Raw genomic sequence first — 21,837 nt, 5'->3', positions numbered from 1 at the left:
TCTTAGGTGAAGTGTATATTTGGATTTCTTGCCCACTTTTTATAGGATTGTTTGTTTTCATATTGCTAAGTTTTCAGAGTTCTTCATATATTCTGGATGCAATCTTAGGTGAAGTGTATATTTGGATTTCTTGCCCACTTTTTATAGGATTGTTTGTTTTCATATTGCTAAGTTTTCAGAGTTCTTCATATATTCTGGATGCAATCTTATATCAGATATATGCTTTGCAAAGATTCTCCCTCCTTCTATGGCTTGTCTTTTCATTCTTTTATTAGTATCTTTTGAAAGGCAGAAAGTTTTAGTGGTGATCAATTCCAATTTACTAATTTTTCTTTTAATAGAGTATGTTTTGGTAACAGATCTAAGAATTCTTTGCTTAGCCCAAAGAACTTTGTTTTCTGTTTAGAAGATTTAGAAGATTTTATGTTTTCTTTTAGAAGCTTTATAATTTTAGGTTTTACATTTAGTTGTGTGATCCATTTTGAGTTAATTTTCATATATGGAATGAGTTATGGGTCCAACATTTTTTTCACATATGTAGCTATCAAATTGTTTCAGCACCAACTGTTGAAAATAACTACCCTTTCTCCTCTGAATTCCATTTGCTCCTTTCTCAAAAATTTTCTATATACATGTAGGCTTATTTCTAATTCTGTTCTGTTCCACTGACCTATGTGTCTTCTTTATGTTGATGCCACACTGTTTTGATTATTGCACCTTTAGAATTCTTGAAATCAGATGCTATAAACCCTCCGACTTTGTTTTTGTTCCAATTTGTTTTGATTGTACATCCTCTGAATTTTCCAGCTTGCCAATTTTTATAAACAAGCCTGCTAGGATTGCAACGAATCTATAAAATCACAATTTGGGGAGATCTGACACTTTAACAATATTGAGTCTTCCAACCCACGAACAGGTATATTTCTCACTTATGTAGGTCATTCAACTCTTAGCAAGATTTTGTAGTTCTCAGTGCATAGGTCTTTTACTTTGTAAGATTATCTCTAAATGTTTTCTATTTTCTCGATACTACTCCAAATGATTTTTTTTTTTCAATTTCAATTTGGGATTTTCCATTGTATTATTACAGAAATACAACTGTCTTTGTAGATTTATATTGTAACCTGTGACTTTGCTGAATTTATGTATTAGTTCTACTAGCGTTTTTGTAAATTCCTTCAGCTTTTCTATGTAGATGATCACATCATCCACAAATATAGTTTTACATCTTCCTCTTCATGCCTTTTATTTTTTTCTTGCCTGACTGCACTACAAACTCCTAGAACAAAGTTGAACAGAAGTGGTAAAAGTAAACATCCCTTTTTCTTTTTCCCCCTTTCTTATTCTTGTTCTTGGAAATACATGATTCAGCCTTTCATCATTATGTATATAGTGCTAGCTGCAGGGTTTCTGTAGATGTCCCTTGTTAGGTTGTGGAAATTCTATTCCTAATTTCCTGAGAGTTTTCATCAGAATCGGTTTTTTTCCCCCCTCTTCTTTCTTTTCACCTACTGACATGTAGTTTGTCAATACAATCAACTATACTGATTGATTTTTGAATGTTAAACCAGCCATGGGTTCTAGAAATAATATATCACTTGCCATGATGTATGGTCCTACTGTTAGATTCAATTTCCTAAAATTTAGTTTATAACTTGCGCATCTAGTTCACTAAGGGATATTAGTCTATAATTTTCTTGTAATGTCTTTGGTTTTGGTATTAGGGTAATCCTGGCCTCAGAGAAGGAGTTAAATATTTTTTTCTTAAATTTCCTAGAGAAGTTTACGTAGAAATCATGTTATTTCTTCCTTAAATGTTTGGTAGAAATTTTTAGTGAAACCATCTATGGCTAGATTTTTTGGGGCGGGGGGAGAAAATTACTAATTTTGAATTACTTTAATGGATATAAGTCATCTATTTTTTTCCTTGAGTGAGCCTGAGCAAGTTATGTCTTTCAAAGAATCTGTCCATTTCATCTAAGTTGTCAGATTCATTGGCATGAAGTTGTTCACAATATCCCCTGATTACCCTTTTAAGATCTGTAGAATCTGTGGTGATTTCAACTCCTTCAATGCAGATACTGGTGACTTGTGTCTTGTTCTGATCAGTCCTAGCTAGATTTTATCAATTTTATTCATCTTCTCAAAGATCAAGCTTTTTGGTTTTGAGTTTTTTCCCTGATTTTTATTTAATGAATTTCTGATCTGATCTTTATTTACTTCCTTTCTTCTTACTCTGTTAAATTTGCTCTTTTACTGGTTTCTTAAGGTGGGGACTAAGACCTTTCTTCTAACATTTGCATTTAATGCTATAAAATTTCCCCAACTAATGTTTTAAAAGCAACTAATTCCGATGTGTTTTGTTTTTATTTTATTTTTATTTGTTTGTGTTTTGTTTTTATTCCACTCAACTTTCTAATTTCTTTGATCCATGAATTACTCAGATGTTTAGTTTCCAAATATTCTGGAATTTTTCTAAGACTGTTATTGATGTCTAATTAATTTACTACATCTAATTAATTCTACTGTAGTCATGGAACATATATTATATAAATTTATCCATTTAAATGTAATAGAACTTCTTTTAAGGCCCAAAATATGGTCTACATTTACGAAAAATGTGCCATATGTCACAAGGGTGGAAGTGTTCTGCTGTGGTTCTATAACTATCAGTCAGGTCAAGTTGGCTGATAGTATCTTTCTGGTCTACTAGAAAATCCTTGCTGATTGTCTACTTATTTGTTCTATCAAGTACTAAGATTGGGGTACCAAAATCTCCAATTAAAATTGTGGATGTGACTGACTTATCTGGCAATTTTATCAGCTTTTGCTTTAAGGCTCTGTTACTAGTTGCATAAATATTTAGGATTGCTGTATCTCTTGGATTAATTGACCTCTGTTTTATCATGAAATGATTTTATCCCTGGTAATATTCTTTTGCTCTGAAATCTACTTTTGCCTGATATTAAAAGAGGCACTCCAGTTTTTTCTTTTGACAAGTATTAACATGGCATATCTTTTTTCCATTCTTGTAAGCTGAGTCCTTATCTTTATTTACTTTTAAAATATTCATTCATTCATTCATTCATTCATTTAGAGTGTACAGGAGTACAGGTGAGGGGAGGGGCAGAGGGAGAGGGAGACAGACAGCATCGCAAGCAGACTCCACACTGAGCATGGAGTCTGTTGTGGGGCTGGATATCATGACCCTGAGATCACAAGCTGAGCCGAAATCAAGAGTTGGAGGCTCAACTGACTGAGCCACCCAGGTATCCCTGTGTCATTATCTTTAAAGTTCATTTCTTATAGGCACATAAAGTTAAATCAATTCAAATCAACAATCTCTGTCTTTTAATTGAGGTATTCGGACCATTTATATTTAATGTGATTACTGCTATGGTATCTGAGTCTATCATCTTGCTGTTTATTTTCCATTTGTCCCACCTGTTCCTTAATTCCTCCTTTTCCTCTTTTTCGGCCTTCTTTTGGTTTAATCAAGTATTTTTAGTGATTTTGTTTTGTTTTCTCCTTTGGCATGTAGTTTTTTTGTTTTTGTTTTTAAAGATTCTAGTGCAAAGCTGTATTTTTTCTGTATTGCATTTTATTAGTTAAGACCATGCCATTGCTTCAACCTCTGCACCACCACCCCTAGCTAACTCACCCTCCTCTGAAGGGTAGACAGCAAATATTTTAAGCTTTGCAGGCCACATAAGATCGCTGTTCCATATTCTTCTTTGCTTTTTAAACCAATCCTTTAAAAATGTAAAAACCAATCTTAACTCACAAGCCTCATAAAAACAGGCCTAGACAAGGATTTGCCCTGTAGAACTTAGTTCAGACCCTTGTAAGGACTCTGACTTTTACTCTAAGGAAAATATTATTTGACTCATGTTTTGAAAGAACCACTATGCTTGTAGGGAGGCAAGAGAGACCAGTTAAAAGGATACTGTATTAATCCAGAGCAGAGATAATGGTAGGCCAGACCAAAGTGGTAACTAGCAAAATGGGAGACGTGGTTAGATTCTGGCTTTTTAAATTTTCTTTCCCCCAAATAAAGTGAATGGATTTGCTTCATGAACTGGATATGGGAAATGTGAAAGGAGTCATGCATGATGCAAGACTCTTGGCCTAAAAAACAAGAAGGACCGAGTTTTATTAACTATGGTTGGAAAGACTGTGAGCGGATGGTGAAGTGTTTTGCTTCAAAATAAAGTAGAATTTATATTCCTTCAATCCTGCCACAACTTTGTAGCTATTTTTTTACTTTTCTAGAACTTAAGAAAATTTTTTAAATTACAAAAATCTTACTGGCATTTAAATTAAATTGCTTTAAGCTTAAAAATTAATTTTAGAAGAAATGGCATCTTAACTGTATGCCAGCTGATAACATGGACCAGGTATTCTTTGGTGCCTCCAAATAAGGTTTTATAGTTTTCTACATATAGGTTCTTCATACTTCCTGATTAAAGTATTCCCAGACATCTTATACTTTTTTGTTGCTATTGTAAATGAGGTACTTTCTTAAAATATAACAATTTCTAAATAGTTCTGATTGGCATTTAGGGGTGCTATGAATTCTCTATCAATTTAGCTGCCCTGGTGAACTCTCACTTTCAAATTGGTTTACTTGTGTTTTACACAGATATACGAATATCTCAACAATGTAATTTTCCCTGTTTATTGGTAGTAGATTTATGTTTATTTCTAAACAATTTCTTTATATACTGGCTGGATTTCCAGAACAATGCTAACTAAGTCATAGCTAGCATGATTTTATTGGGACTACCTTCAAGTTTTCAGTCTGAAGTGTGAAGTCTAAGTTGTTTCTCATGGTTTTTAACGAGTGTTGAGATTTTCATCTTTTCATTGTTTTTAGGTCTCAGTTCCCTCTTCACCATTTGCAGCAGTTGCTACTTTCTTTTGAAGCTTGATTAACAAGGTGAGTCAGAAAATTCATGGTCCTCCTCCCTCTTCTTAATCTATTTCAGAGTAAATAATTTACATGGATTGCCTTTCAGAATTCTTTTTCTCTGAAATGAAATTTTTCATAAATTCAACTATTTTTCTTTGCTTTGTTTATCCTAATAGCAGGAAGTCTATTTTTGCTAAGGTTTAAAGCAGCAGTTCACCTCAGTGTTACTGACATTTTGGGCCAGATAATTCCTGGTTGTGGGGGCTGCCCCATGCTTAGCACATGTCTGGCCTTTTTACTAATTAGATGCCAGTGGCAATCCTCCCTCCAGTGTTAAAACCGATAATGTCTCTAGACATTGCCAAATGTCCCATAAAGGGGAAAATTGCCCCTGGCTGAAAACCACTGATTTAGTAAAGTAGATGATACGAATTCTAACAGATAGAGAGAGTGAGAGAGTGTGTGTGAGCGAGTGAGAGAGAGCATTGAGAGAGCGGGGCTTGATCCCCAGAGATCATGACTTGAGCCAAAACCAAGAGTTGGACGTTTAACTGACTGAGCCATCCAGGCAGTCTTAAACTTGTTTTCTATAATTACAGAACTCATCTCCAATGCCACCTCCTCAAGGAAGCTTCCTCACATACCCCATCTAAATTAGGATACTCCCCCTACCTGATGCAACTGACCTACACACACATACACCTTCCATTAGCCACCACAGATTTCAAAGTGTAGACCTCTAGGGACCCTTAAGACCCTCTCAAGGGAACCATGAGGTCAAAATTATTTTCAATCAATACCAACACATTATTTGCCTTTTTCTGTTATACTGCCATTTGCACTGATAGCAATGACCTCCGAGACTGAGTCAAGACATGGACAGCAAACTGTACTAGCTATCACTGTAATCTATATCATCATGCACTCAGTTAACAAAAACAAACAAACAAACAAAAAAAAGTCAGTTTCACTTAAGAATGTCAGGAGGAAGCAGGAACAAAATATTCATTTTATTAAATTTTGATCTTTGAGTACACATATGTCTTTTTAACATTGGTGTGATAAATGGGGAGCATGCATAAACACCTTCTGACCCTTCCGGAAGTGTAACTGGCTGTCTTAAGGAAACATACTTGTACAACTGTTGAGCTATGAGCTGAACAAGCCACTTTTTTAATGGAAAATCATTTTTACTTAAAAGAAAACTGACATATCATTCAGGCTTGGACATCTGGCAGGTATTTTCTTGAAAATCAATGAAGTAAACCTGTCACTTTTAGAAGAAACACCCAACAGTATTTGTTACCAAATCTAAATTTTGAATACAAACTGCAGATCACTTCCCAATACGTAAGACTTTTCTGTGTGTTAGCATTTGGAAGATATGTGTCTATGTCAGTTATCTAATACTTTCTAAATGATCAATGAATGTTACAAAATCATACATGGATAAAAGATCTTTTCAAAATACAGAGTATTAGGGGAGCCTGGGTGGCTCAGTGGGTTAAAGCCTCTGCCTTTGGCTCAGGTCATGATCCCAGGGTCCTGGGATTGAGCCCCGCATCAGGCTCTCTGCTCAGCAGGGAGCCTGCTTCCTCCTCTCTCTCTCTCTCTGCCTGCCTCTCTGCCTACTTGTGATCTCTGCCTGACAAATAAATAAATAAATAAAATCTTTATTTATTTATTACTTACAAATAAATAAATAAAATCTTTTAAAAAAAAAGATCTTTTCAAAATACAGAGTATGAAAAGTATATTCACAATACTTTCAGGTTCTATTACAACCAAGGAACTATCAATTGTTGAATTTTGGTTTGGTATAAAAAAAATTCAAAATTATTTGAAAGCCTTTTCTTAAAATATACCTCCTTTTCCTACCTATACATCTGTATGAGTCCAGATTTTCTTTATGTATTTCAACCAAAATAACTAACACATGACAGCAGACTGAATGCAAACACAAATATGAGAATCTAGCTGTCATCTGTTACACCAGACCTTTTGTCTTTTAAGTTTTATCATATCATTAACATTTATCAATATCTTGTGATGAGAATGTGAGAGACTAAAATTTCCAGGGAAGATCTAACTGAATAGCCTGTAACAAATCTTAATCCCATGAGTATGAACTTTTCTTCACAAGAAAAAGAGAATGTAAACCAGAGCCTTGGACTTAAAAAAGATGTTAAGCAGTCGAATATTCAACAACCCAAGACAGGAAACAACCTTCTAAAAAAACAACAGGGTGGTAAATGTCATTCCAATGAGTGATGAAATACTCATTCAAATAATAGTAGGGAGTCCCAGCCCATGGAAGTTAGGTACTGTGGAGGGCATAAGTGGACCAGAGATAACACATGGGTCAAAGAGCCCATGTTCTAATAAGGGAGACAAAAATCTGACACAAACAAAATCATGTTTAAGATGATGGCAGTGCTGGCATTTCCAAAGGAGGTGGCCAAAAGAGATAGGGGTAAGGATGAGGAAGGAAAGGGTGTACTCTGGGAAGCCATCTAGGAAAAAAGAAAGGTACAGGGTGGTTCTGAAAGATGAGTGGGTCTGAGGTAGAAATGGAGGGGGTGGATAAGACAAAGGCATTAAAAACAGTATAGCTGATTATTTGCTTTAGTTGCTCTAACAAACAGAGGCAAGCTGAGATTGTTAGAGTACACAGAATAAAGGGAAGAAGCGTTGAAAATCACCTAGAGAAGCAGAGACCAGGTCATGAAGGGTCTTGTGCGCCATGGAAGGAGTCTGCAAGGAAGGTTTAAAGTAGGGGAGATATTTTACAAAGAATACTAAGGACTAAGCTACTGCTAAGGTCCTTAAGAAAGGTCATGAGGGTCTTCATCAAGTGGGAATGGATGTCATGATCAATTCATAAATCCCTTAGGAAGCAGGGGTTAATACTATTTTGTGAAAGATCACATCTTAAAGAAGAAGGAGATAGACTGGGATGAAAGCCAAGTTTTAGGCTATGGTGACTGGGTAGAAGGAAACACTAGTCATGGATAAAGGCAACACAGAAAGGAGGAAAGGAAACCAGGAGAGGTACTGCTCCAAGACAACCACCAGTGGAAACAGTGATTTCAGGAATCAGATAAACCACTTCAACAATGAAAACAAAACAAAAACAAAAACAAAACCACCATCCCCCCAATTTAAACAAACTTGAAAACCTGAAATGAAAAACCGAGAAAAAAGTTAGAAATCAATCTATTAGATGGCAGTACAGAAGAAAGCATATGGTATTTAAGCATTAGCAAATGCTGCTTTAGGACTCTATTTTAAAAACTCCAAATTGGGAATTATTGATCTTTTAAAATCACCCCATAATCTGTCTTGTATTTGCTCCTAATCAAAAAATTGAAAACATAAAATAAAGCCAAATACATACCTTTTCTGCTTTTTTGTCAGATATGTCTTGCTTTTCCAGAACGGCCATGCTCTCCTTCAGGTTCTTCACAATGTCTGCTGGAGATTTGTGTGACTTCCCGAACGGGAACGGCATGGCGGCAGCGATGGATGCCTCGCTGCGCTCTGCCTGCTTTACCTGCGGGCACAGAAAGGCACAGGTGAGAAAAAGTGGGGTCAAGAGAAAAAAACATGCTTTTTAAATCCTAACATGGGAAGAAAATCAGTGTTTGAGAAAGTCACTTTATGAAAGAACTTTCAAAATGAGCAGGAACTGAGAAACCCACAAATAATCAAAGGAAATGATAATGCAGAAATATCTTAGAATTACAGAACACTTTGTACTTTTCAAAATACCTTTTTATCACCTGCTCTCCTAACCACTCATTTGAGGAGGAACATGCTGGTGCTGATGAGCAGGGCAACTAGTACTGCCAGGCCCCATACTGAGCACTTTAATTCATCACCTTATGTGATCTTTTTAAACAATTCCCTGAGGGACATTACTACCATTATTAACTCCCATTTACAAGTGAACTTTAATGAGGTCAAGAAACTGACTCAAGGTACTAAACAATAAAACCAGCTCAGGTCTGTCTTGATCCAAAGTGTCCTTAGTCACTGGACTATACCTCTTATTAATAGATATCTCTATTTTACAGTTGAGGAAACCGAGGCAAAAAGCTAGGTAAGGAGCTCAGCCAAACAGCACTAGCAACAGGCTCATTCTCTTGGTCTTGGCCAGTGTTTGTTTACACTGTTTCTTCCCAAGCAACCAGTGGGCACACACCTCCTTCTCTTTAGTCAGTCATGGTCTCAGAGTTGGAGAGAATCTTGGACCGAGCCTTGAACAATCTCCAGGCAGATCCTCAAGTCCCTTAAGTAACAGTTTCAATGTGTACTCTTTCTGCCTGGATAAGACTATCTCCTATGAAGGAACTCACTGGATAAAACCCTGGGAATAATGAACTTCTGGAAGTTCTTGATTTTTTGTGGGTAGCAGAAAACAGTATTTCGACCACATAAACCACAATATTACATCATGTGAAAAGAGGACATCAACTATTCCAAGAAGTCACCATGAAAAAACAAAGTTACTAACAAGACAGACAATGGAATTAACTTGGGAACGTGTCAGAACTTATAATAACTTTTACTAGATAAACTGAAAGAAGTTAGTTCATAGACATTAAACAACCTCATATAAGATACCAAAAGGTAACATTTTTGAGAAGAACCTTACAGAGCACTTAGGTCAGTGGTTTTCAAACTGTGACTTTCAATCTCCTATATTTAACTGTCCCTGGGGCCCACTGCCCACCTCTGCCCAAGTTTTTTTTTCCCCCATGTCAACACAAAATATCTCCACTGCACAGCATCATTAACACTTCTTTTGGACTTTGCCTAAGACTTTACTTGAATAAAGTATTTGAATGTTTTTTCTCTTAAGTCTGAGATACAGGGACCTGCATGTCTGTTTATAAAAACACACTTGGGGGGAAGAGCATGCAAATTAACGCTAATGTTAAGCCTACAATGAAAACATGAATAAGTGTGTTATTTCTTGACAAGTTTTTTTGTTATTTTTTTTTTTTAAAGATTTTATTTATTTTTTTGACTGATAGAGATCACAAATAGGCAGAGAGGCAGGCAGGGGTGGGGTGGGGGACATGAAGCAGGCTCTCTGCTGAGCAGAGAGCCCGATGTGGGGCTCGATCACAGGACCCTGAGATCATGACCTGAGCTGAAGGCAGAGGATTTACCTGCTGAGCCACCCAGGTGCCCCTCTTGACATGTTTTGATATGACCTGTTCTGACCAATCTTTACACCCAAGTTATCACCTATATAACAACTTACCATCTTTCTATCAGCTTGTAAATCTGTTTGATCACAGGACCAAAGAGAACCACAGGTTCTCAAAATCCAAAGATGCATAAAATTTTATCTAAATATCTTTTCTATGACAAGAAGTTTAGATCAATTATAACTGAGTTATCCCAAATGGCTATTACATTATCTGATTACCTGACTGGGTACACAAATTATGTTCATAGGCACAGATATCCACAAATCTTGCATCACTCTCTCCCATTACTTTTTTTTTTTTTTGAGGGGTTAATGCAGATTGCTTTTTCATAAACACAGTGAATTCACAATCACAACAAATCCCCTGAAAATACAATCTTTCCTATTTGTACTCTGCAAATAATAGCAATGATGCTACAAATCAATGCTGGGTGGAGGGTAGGAATGTTTAATGGTATTTTGCAGGAAGTGTTACGGTGCTACGCAACAGAGATATTTTCAGCTCTGGCTCAATGGTTGAAGAAGTGACTTTCCAGGGCAAAGGGAGTTTTAAAAAGTTCTGCCATAAACCAAATACTCATCATAGCAGAAAGGGTACAGCTGCTGAAGAGAACCCATATAATGTGCTTCTGTGAGGGAAAAGAGGAAGCATGACACAATCATTCCTTTTAATTAATATACTATGCAGCCAATTTTGCAGAACATATAAACTAGTAAGACTGTACTCTGAGGAAATACAGTTAGTAACAAGTACCCAAAACAAGAAGTGGACACTCCTCAGCAAGATCCTTGGAGATGAAACACACTCAGGCACATGTCTGAGTTTTGGAACTGATGATCCCAAGTATGGTGATACCTGGGCGGAGAAGCAATGGTAAACAAAAAGATTAAGATGGTTAAAAGATACCTTTCAGCATAAGGACCTGCCTGCCTTTCCAGGTTCCCTCTTTTCCTTCTTTACCATCAGCAATATTTCATTACAAGTATTTGAAGGAGTTTTAGGGATTCGTAACAAGAGCCCATTGATGAAGGCCCTTCAATAATTCTGTACTGCCCTTATAATAAAATCCAAATTCCTACCACAGCCCTCCTAGGCTTTACCCATTTCCAAGTCATGGCCCAATGCCCCGGGCTTTATCACAGAGGTCCAACCACACTGATGTTCTTTTTGTTCCCAGAATATGTCACCTACTTCCAAGCCAGAGTACCATGTTTGCAAATATGGTACAAATCTTAATTTTTAAATCTAGATGGTGGGTACCTGGATTTTCTTTGTTACTCAACTTTTCCATATGTTCAAACTATTTCTTCATACTGTTTTAAAACTGCCTAAACTACGTTTTGGACATAACTGGAGTTCATGAACAGAAATGGACAAAAACATGTAATTGAAAAATCCATTTAGCTTTCAAATACAACCAATTTCCTCCATCCCTTCAAAAAAAGGTTTTTCGGTTCATAATATATCTCAACAGGATTCTTCAGGCTGAGCCAAAATTACTAATGCAATTGGGAGAAAACCAGCCACTGTTAGCATTCTAGAGGGCTGTGGAAACCCATACACCTACAATTCTTAAACTGGAGGTAAGCTTGCTCCTGATGCTGAACTGTCCTGTATGCTGTATCGATCCCAAAGATAAAGAAGCCTTACACAGGAAATTTAACTTGAAAATTCGAGGCAATCGACTGGGGGGGGGGGCGAGGAATAATTAAATAATTAAATATACTGGTTTCATATTAAAAACAACATTTATGAACTCTATGCTAAAGCTGCAGGAAAGGAGTCTGTGTGAATACCAAGCAGTGCTTCCATGCACTGCTCTCCCTTTCTTTCTGCATTTATTTCAGACTCATCTTTACTACAATGTTGATGTCCTTCCGGGTTCCACCCTTGGCTGTGTTCTTACTCTATATTCGATTGATTTCATCTACCCGTGGTTTCTTTTTCTTTTAACTCTTATTTATTTATTTATTTGAGAATGAGAGAGAGAGAGAGAAAGCGCATGCACAAGTGGGAGAGAGAGAGAGAAGCTGAAGTAGATGGGTGCAGAACGCGGAGCTGGATATGGGGCTCAATTCCATGACCGTGAGATCATGACCTGAGCTGAAACCAAGAGTCAGATGCGTGACCAACTGAGCCACCCAGGCACCCCTACCTATGGTTTCAGTAACCTGAAATCCATCTTGTTCCCCAACCAACTGGCCTACATTTCCAAGTACTGCTTTCTATAAATGTCCTCCAGGCAACTCAAAACTCATCCCCAAGCCCTACTTCTTTTTTTAAGTTCCCCTTCATGGCAAATGAATTCTTTCATCTAGTCCCAAACCCTGGTCATCATACTCGATTCTTTCTAGTTGCTAGCTCTTCCATATATAATCAGTTCACAGTTTCAGTCAATTCTATTTTCTCAATCTCTCTATTCTCAATTTCTCAATCTCTACAGACACCAAATGCAGAACTTCATTATCCTCCACGTAGGGCAGTGGTTATAAATGGGGCCAATATCACCCTTAGGGGATGCTCTGGGAAATCTGGTTCACATAATGACTAGGATCACTGAAATCACCAAGAAATTAAAAACAAAAACAAAAACCACTTTTTTTTTTTTAAAGATTTTATTTATTTGACAGAGATCACAAGTAGGCAGAGAGGTAGGTGGAGAGAGAGGAGGAAGCAGGCCCCCAGCTGAGCAGAGAGCCCGATGCAGGGCTCGAACCCAGGACCCTGGGATCATGACCTGAGCCAAAGGCAGAGGCTTAACCCACTGAGCCACCCAGGTGCCCCCAAAAACACTTTTTGTGCTTTTGTTCACATAAGCAAAGCTTCTATATCTTTGGGGGTTGGGGGGGGAGTTGGGGTGGGGGTCAGAAATATGAAAGTCTTTGTATCTACTGCTGCACCTACGTGTATCACTGAGAGTTAAACTTCTATTTTTTAAAGAAATGGTGACATTATTCATTATGCAAAATTCAAATATTAAAGGATGACTCAAGGTAGACCATGAAAGTCACCAGCACAGCCTATAGAGACAATGGGTATGAACAGTTTGGTATACATTCTCCTTTTCATTACTTGCTCTGTATCTGTGGTCTTTTGTACTGAAAGTCTACTCTCTTCAAAACAGATGGAGACCAGGGGTGCCCGGGTGGCTCAGTTGGTTGGGCAGCTGCCTTCAGCTTGGGTCATGATTCCAGTGTCCTAGGATCGAGCCCCACATCGGGCTCCCTGCTCAGCGGAGAGTCTGCTTCTCGCTCTCCCCCTCTCCCTGACACTCTGCTTACTTGTGCTCTCTCTCTCTCTGTCAAATAAATAAAATATTAAAAAAAAAAAAAAAAACAGATGGAGACCAGATGATACTAGAAATGGTCACTTAATATCTCCTAAGAGCGTAAGGCTCCACCTCAAAAAGTGCTTAAGAACATACAGAACACCTACGGGGAAAATAAAAGTCTAACATTGTTAGAGTGAGTACTGCAAGGCATTGCCCTCCTTAGGCATCTGACTGCTTCTGGCTTGTGTGACCCCCTCTTAACTGTAACTAATTCTATTCACCTATGAACTGATAAATACAGAAAAGTAGTCAAGTGGTCCATAGGACATGCAGCCATTCACGTAGTGACTGCGCACTCACTATACGCCACAAACTAAAGGCATCAGGGGCACCTGCTCTGAGGAAGACAACACTCCCATGTGCACGGATATGGGTGTATGTGTGTAGGGACAAAAAGGAAAAGTGCTGAATGACGACACATTCCTAGGCTGTTGAGTTCACAGGAATCTATACTAACCTGTTAGATCTGACTCATAAACTTGGTGGTAAAAGCAAAAACTGCAAACAAACAAAAACCCCACACACAGTAAGATGATTGCTACAAACACTGTTAAAGTACCTTAATTAAGCAGTCATGGAAAGTGTGAAATGTTGTACTCACCTGAACCCATTTTTAGATAGCCAGTTCTGAGGCCTAATGTCCTGCTTCTAGGGCTCATGTTCCTTAATTCAAACAAATACTGAATATCTACAACATGCCAGATGTCGTGCTAGGTGCCAGACCATCCATACAGTTGTGCGGTGCAATCATATAAAGCACAGTGGTTAATTACACAGCTTTAAAGATAACCTGCGTTCAAATCCTGATTTCACCGTGCTTTAGCTTACTCGGACTTTTCTAAGCCCCTTTTCCTCACCTCTAAAATGAGAAAAACAATAGCTACCTCAAAACTTAGCATAAGCATTAAATTACATGTGTTTAAATGTGCTTAGCGCACCATCTGCATTTGGTCAAATCTGAATAAACAGTAATAAAGGATAGTTACGCAGGCTTTTTTTTTTTTTCCTTCTAAAATCTGATTTGTGACTATTTCCACAATGAAAAATGAGCAAAAAAAAAAAAAAAGAGAGAGACTATTCACAGACTGGATAACAAAATTAATGATCTTATTTTTCTTTTTAAACTTGCATCTTAAAAGTTTTGATTCAGCTTCTGGAGGAACAGGATACATGCCCTTTTCAGCTGTAAATAAGATGTAATGACTTAGCTCCATTAAAATAAACTATCAATAGCTTGAAGAAGCAATTGAACCTTTGGTTAATGAACAAAGCCACCAAATACATACCTCATCATTAACTATGTCAAAACCAAAATTAAGTGCCCAAGAGATACAAGACTTTGGAGTGTCTTTTGCAATTAATATACCCTGACTAGACTTCCAGGGGCTAAGGATGTTCAACACTGGACACTATGCAGGAGTCAAACTGCCACTCTTGCATAGCCTAGATGGTAAACCAGAGAGCTGTAGTAGTAGTAACAGTGGCAGTATTTAAAATAAGGTCTCTCATATGATTACATAATGATTACAAAGCAGTGTTCACTCCTCTGTTCAATACCTCCCGCTAATGACTTCCCATTTCATTCAGAATAAAATCCAAACTCCTAACCAAGGCTCGTAAAGCTCCCTGTGATCCATTCCTCTGTTCTCATCTCTTGTGCTCTAGACTTGAGGCACACTCTCTGGCTTGAATTCCCGGGCCAGGCCTAACACATTCCCCATACTGTTTATGAAGAGCTCTTAGCTCAAATCACCACCGCTCTCTCCCTCATTTTACTCACACTTCTACTCAAATGACACCCTATCAATAGGGCCTTCCCAGACCACTGTTTCCAAAATAGCACCTCTTCCCTGCTCTCATCTCCTTATCTTCTTCATTGCTCTCTCAGCACTTATCACCATAAACTGACATGTTTATCTGCTCCTTTCTGTTAAAAAGTCCTATGAAAACAAAGACCTTATTGGTTTCACTCATTCATTGTTATAGACCCAGAAACTGGAAGAGTTCCTGGTACATACCTTGAAATATCTGTAGAATGAATGAACTACTTCTTTTGATCCTCAAGGAAAGAGTGGAACTCTTTTGATCCTTCATTCCTAACAGAAGTTTTATTTTTTTCTGTTCTATAGGCAAATAAACTAAGGCTCAAAAATACTGGATAATTTGGGGGCACCTGGGTGGCTCATTGGTTAAGCCTCTGCCTTTGGCTCAGGTTATGATCTCAGGGTTTTGGGATCAAGCCCCGCATCGGGCTCTCTGCTCGGCAGGGTGCCTGCTTCACCCCCTCTCTCTCTGCCTGCCTCTCTGCCTATTGTGATCTCGCTGTCAAATTAAAAAAAAAAAAAAATACTGGATAATTTGTTCAAATATCATGAAGCTAGTTAGTAAAGTGGAAGGGCTGGGACTTAAAACAACTATGCACTATCAGGTTACCAGTATCTTTCATATTATAATGAGTGTTTATTACATAGCAGTAGGCTTAAAAAATGTTTCTCTCTGCTCCTTTAATCTGCTTCTTTAAGATTTATGTGCCAGGATGGCAAATGAATTATCATTTTCAAAAGTGGAAAATGGGGAAAACAACAAAAATCTTCAGTAAATATAACTGAACACTGTAAAGTCATCTAAAATAAATGCTTCTGAAGACTTCTATGGAAATGAAAAAATGCCCACAATTCTTCCCCCCTGAAAATATTTTAGATATAAAAGTGCAAATATATATACATATTGTGTATGTGTATAAAACAATCCCATGTGTGATCTACATGTGCAGATACATATACTAAGAGAAAGAAATATCAAAGATTAGTAACAGGTAGTGAGAATATGAGTTGTATACTAAATTTTTAAGGTTAAGTATTTATAATGTGCATGTAATACTGTTTTTTCTTGATAAAAGTGTTTTTTTTTTTTTTTAATTTTATTTGTCAGAGAGAATGAAAGAGAGAGAGAAAGAGAGAGAGAGCACAAGCAGGCTGCAGAGGCAGAGAAGCAGGCTCCCTGCTGAGCAAGGAGCCCGATGTGGAACTCCATCCCAGGACCCTGGGATCACGAACTGAGCAGAAGGCAGCGGCCTGACTGAGCCACCCAGGTGTTCCAAAAGTGCCATTTTTAAAAATTAATACAAGCTCAGTCCTTGTAAGAGGAACCAGGTCTCCACGAAGGCACAGGAAATACACAAACAAGATGAACTTGGGACATGTTAATTACTTCAGGAAGCAAAGATGAATGGGTTCGTGACAAAAAAGACACAGGAGTCAATCTGAAAGGCTCTCATAGACCTAAAAAGATATAATTTGGGCATTAAAAAAAATGACCACAGGACGCCTGGGTGGCTCAGTTGGTTGGACGACTGCCTTTGGCTCAGGTCATGATCCCGGAGTCCCGGGATCGAGTCCCGCATCGGGCTCCCAGCTCCATGGGGAGTCTGCTTCTCCCTCTGACCTTCTCCTCGCTCATGCTCTCTCTCTTACTGTCTCTCTCTCAAATGAATAAATAAAATCTTAAAAAAAAAATGACCACAATGAATTGACACACAAACATCTGAATATATATAATATATAAATTATTATATATTTAATATAGTTAATATAAGTAAAACATTAAAATCCATGAAAACTATAGTACTAAAAAAATCCATTGGTCACCTTGCAGTTTGTGAGAGCAACAAATCACTATCCCCAAAACTGGTAAATAAAATAAGGGGAACAGCACATTTATCCTGTCTTCTCTGAGACAGGACGTGTCTGAGGGTAACCAAATAGGTGACAAGGAAAAGTACTTTCTAGAAAATTCACACAGCTAATAAACATTAAGAAAAACAGAAAATTGCCATTTTGTAATCCCTGATGAATCTAGGATCTAGGCAACAATCATCAGTGATGATCGTTAAAATCCTAGATGAAAGGGTGATGGAGAACTTCAGTGGAAACACTGGAGCTGAAAATTTGGAAGACACTGGTCTATTGCTAAAAATAGGACAGCCAGACATCAATCTGTCTCACAACATAATGCAATAGGAAACACAAAGCTTCATCATCTATAAGTATTTGATCTCCTTTTCCCCGACTATAAAACAAAAATTCTGAATCTAATCAAGTTTCTAGAGCCCAGTCCACAGGAAACTGGGGATAAACAACAATTTAAACAACATCACTGGAAGCAGTAAGTCAAGCCCAGAACAAGGGACAAGTCAATTAACTGGGTTTCTCCAACAGATGAAACAGCACAAGGCAGGGTGGGGAGCAGAGAATATTAAGAGACTCACAAGACACAGTCAAATGTATGGATCTTCTATGGACCCTGATTCACATAAACCAACTGTCAAAGAGGTATCCTGGCAATCAGAAAAATTATTCACTGGAGAGATAATCAAGGAATCTGTTAATTCTGTCAGGTAGTATAATGGACTATCGTAGGTAAGAAAAAAAAATGCCCTTAGTGAAACATACATGCCAAAGTACAAGTAATTTGGGATTTGCTTTAAGATATTCCAAGATATTCCACCTCAGAGTAAGGTGGGGTGGGGGAACAGATGAAACAAGGCTAGCAAATCATTAACAACTGTTGAAGCTGAAAATTCATTATACTAGATTCTATTTGTATATGCTTAAACATTTTCATAATTTAAAAAAATTAATAAAAAGTTCCTATTCTGAAGAATTGGTATGTTTCTTTTAATTGGTATGTCTATTGTGTTTTTGCTTTGTCCCTTTATTTGCCAAACTGTCCAGGGTTAAATTTATGGGTAACTACAAAAGACTACCTTAATCGATGTTTCTGATATAAAACAATCCATTCTCCTCTACAGAGCCTCACAGCTCTTTTACTTCACTGTTCTAATCTACACGTGTTCACTGTGTCCACTGCAGTTCCATAAACAAACTTTTCTGTTTACGGCAGATAGGAAGAGGAAGCACATCTACAGAGGAATAAGTACATGGGCAAGTCCTTCAACAGCTGACTTACAGAGCCCCTCTTGGAAATAATTCTTGGAAAACTACTGCAATACCACCATGGGTAGCCCCTCCTTGGGAGCACCCTTCTCTACTTGTCCAACATCCGGCCCATCCCCACCCCTTGTCTAAATGCCAGCCCCTTCAGGAAGAGCCCACAGTGCAAGTTCCCTCCCTCCTCACACGGAAGCTTTTAAAACCTTGACGAAGCTGTGCTCTTGTTATTTACAAACGTATCAGCCCCGATGACTCAGGAAGCCCAGTGGGGGCAAAACTGATTATTAACCATCTTGTTACACACTTTGTACAGGACTCCAGATACACTTATTGATGGACACTGAAAAACTCTTCTCAAAAACAGAGAAGGCCACAGAAATGACAGATATATAAACAAACAGGAGTTAACTTGAAAGTTTTAATTTGAAACCTAGCCAGAAAAGGGCCAGGGGCCACCACTTAAATGGTTTTGTAGGTGAAGTGAGCAGGAAATCTTAGGAAAGCACCTATAATTTACCTGTTGCTATGCACAAAGCCGGACCACTACTTGCAGAGCAACTCTAATTTGCCCATCTGTATGCTGTTTGTGCCAAGAATATAAACATGGCAAAATTCTGATTAAAGTGCGATGGATTCAGATAGTTAACCAACATGGAATACTGCTGGGTTCCCAAGACCGAGGCACAAATGGTAGAACTATCCTCTTTTGGATATTCACAACTTTTTTTGCACGGACTGATTTTATTAATTTTAAATTAGAATAAACTTAACAATACTGATCACTTATGCATTATAGTGTGATGTATATTCTCTAGTTCAGTGTCTACAGGCTTTTTTTTTAGTTTAGTCAACATGCAATGTTATGGCAGTTTCAGGTGTACAACACAGCGATACAACAGTTCTGTGTATTTTTCAAGATAAGTGTCCTCTTAATCCCCTTCACCTGTTTCAACCTTCCCCCCCACCCCACCTCCCCTCTGGTAACCTTCTGTTAGTTCTCTAGTTCAGAACCTGTTTTTTGGTTTGTGTCTTTTTGTTTTTTAATTTGTTCACTTGCTCTGTTTCTTAAATTCCACATATGAGTGAAATCATATGGTATTTGTCCTTCTCTGACTGGCTTATTTCACTTAGCATTATACTCTCTACCTCCATCCATGTTGTTGCAAATGGCAGGATTTCATTCTTTTTTATGGCTGAATAATATTCCATTGCATATAGTTACCAAATCTTCTTTACCCATTCATCTATCTATGGATTCTTGGGCTGCTTCCATAATTTGGTTATTATAAATAATGTTGCAATAAACACAGGGATGCAAACATTCCTTCAAACTAGTGTTTTTGTATTCTTACTACGATAAACACTTTCTATCCATAAAACTATCCCTCCCACCTTCTTGAACTCCTATGGTAAATACTTCTTATACATCTTTAGATTCACAGAAAAGGCTGGCCCTGAGGTCCCATAATGAGTATGGATATCAGGATTCAAGGCAAATCTCTTGACTCCAAATTCTCTTTGCATTTATCTGTCTTTTCATCTTACATATAGATCAAGGATTACAAAAGCATACAACAAAATAGTATTAAATTATCAGAGTATCCAGAAATAAATATTCACCAAGTGACTTTTTAAGAAATACTGATTTTTAAAATTCTGATCAAACAGGCAAAAGGCAATTTCTAAGATTACTGAGTTAAATAAATGTGAAAAGATACCCCTGAATCTTCCTTACCCCCACAAAACAAAAACTGGCCCATCCTTCAGTTTCATACACTTTGGAATGGATTTTTACTGTTCATTACTGAGAACTGAAGTTCCTTTTCTATTAAACATCAGAAATGCACACATAAAGAGCTAGGCTATGAAAACTGTATACACCCTTCCATGAGCTTTTCGATCCTCTTGTTTTAAGTGAATTACAGAATGAGTACTTAATGAAATGGGCTTAGTAAAAGTAATGTTTAAAAATAATTTCAATTTTGTGTTCTTCTAAAACTGGCTTTCTGTTCATCCTTGAGAGTTTCTTTTACTCACACTAAACATGGGAATGTCAAATTATGAATGCTTATGAAATATTCTCTAATGATAATGTCCATTCTAGATTTGAGCAACAAAGTAAGAGATACACATTTATAGGAGAGGGCTTTGCTTTAGTAGCTGATTTATAGACAAAAGTTATTTTACAAAAACTTGTTTTAAACCACCAGCTTGTGTTAAAAAAAGAAAAGAAAAAGAAAAAAGCTGTGTGTTAATTTTATGAACAGGAACCTCCTGATAAATTTCACTTATTGAGAGAATCATATTACTCATGTCAAGTTTTACTGTGGTGATTTCAGTGTGCTATGCGGTCATTATGGACTTTCAAGACTAAAGTTATGATAACTAGGTACAAGAGAATATTTCAAGCTACCTCAAATCCTTTCTGGAGCAAGGTGGGGTATATGTAAACACTCACTCCAACAGTTCTACAATTCACTTTAAAGACAGAGTTGGAAGTATTTTAACTAAACTGAACACACAGCTAAGTAACTCTTAGGAGTTAAGAAGTGTACTAACTTCATTTCTGCAGAAAAAAGTGTGCTCTTTCTATACAGATTTGCTCTTCACCCCAGCTGAAGACTGGCCCCAGGAGCAGTTTTCAAATGTCTTTTGTTGTTTAAAGGTGGTCTGCTCAGGACTAAACTACAACCTTTCAGGTGTACTGAAAGGGAATGCTCTTAAAAATGTTTTTCTTCTAGTTGTGACTAAATGAATACCAAAGTTTAAATCAGCTTAGTAATATTACAAATAAAGTTGAGTTAAAAAAAACTAAGGTCCATGTCTTCACGTTTCAACTTTCTGTATGAATACAGTTTGGCAAAACTTGGTATTTTATATCAATAATTCCATGCAAAATATACCTCTAACAATGTCTTTTAAATAATGCTTCAGAGCTGAAATTGTTGGATCAACACAGCTCTTTTCTGAGTCAGGAGGGGGTCACTGCAACACTTCCCCAAAGGACAGGCTGTTTTATAACTTCTTCAGCAAAAATACTCAGGTCACAGCTTTGGGTCTTATCTCTAATGGGTGACTGGATGTCCCCTCCCTTCTGGGCAGGATCTGCCCAGCTTTACTTTGTATTAAGGTATGAGGCCAGTTGTCCCGGGAAATCATAAAACAAGAGAAGATAAAGAAACTCCCTGTCTTCTCTCTACTAGCCAGATGCATCTGAGTCAGGACCGTCACTGAATATAAGTGTCAGTTCTTAATCTTTATCAACACAGAAGAACCGACCCCTGCTCTGAGCACCTTAGAGAGCAATTTCTCATGAAGAATGACCAGCCAACAGGTTGCTCTGGCCACAAAAAGACCATACAATATTCTGTGCAGTTGTCGATGCCAGATATTGCAGTAAAAGAAACCAAGGAGATTCTG

The 21,837-nt window shown here is 37.5% G+C and overlaps 1 protein-coding gene across 1 annotated transcript in view; it reads right to left on the bottom strand.

Moving 5' to 3' along the window:
* Nucleotides 1-21,837, bottom strand: part of CAB39 (calcium binding protein 39) — an 86,121-nt gene that overhangs the window by 42,983 nt on the left and 21,301 nt on the right. The window contains exon 2 of the mRNA XM_059393695.1: nt 8,310-8,465. Within this exon, the coding sequence (XP_059249678.1) occupies nt 8,310-8,423 (114 nt within the window). The 5' untranslated portion in view covers nt 8,424-8,465. The remainder of the gene's footprint in view (nt 1-8,309; nt 8,466-21,837) is intronic.

This window comes from Mustela nigripes, chromosome 3 (genome assembly GCF_022355385.1).
Source record: "Mustela nigripes isolate SB6536 chromosome 3, MUSNIG.SB6536, whole genome shotgun sequence".
Lineage (NCBI taxonomy): Eukaryota > Metazoa > Chordata > Mammalia > Carnivora > Mustelidae > Mustela > Mustela nigripes.
This window is presented reverse-complemented; position numbering and strand designations above follow the sequence as displayed.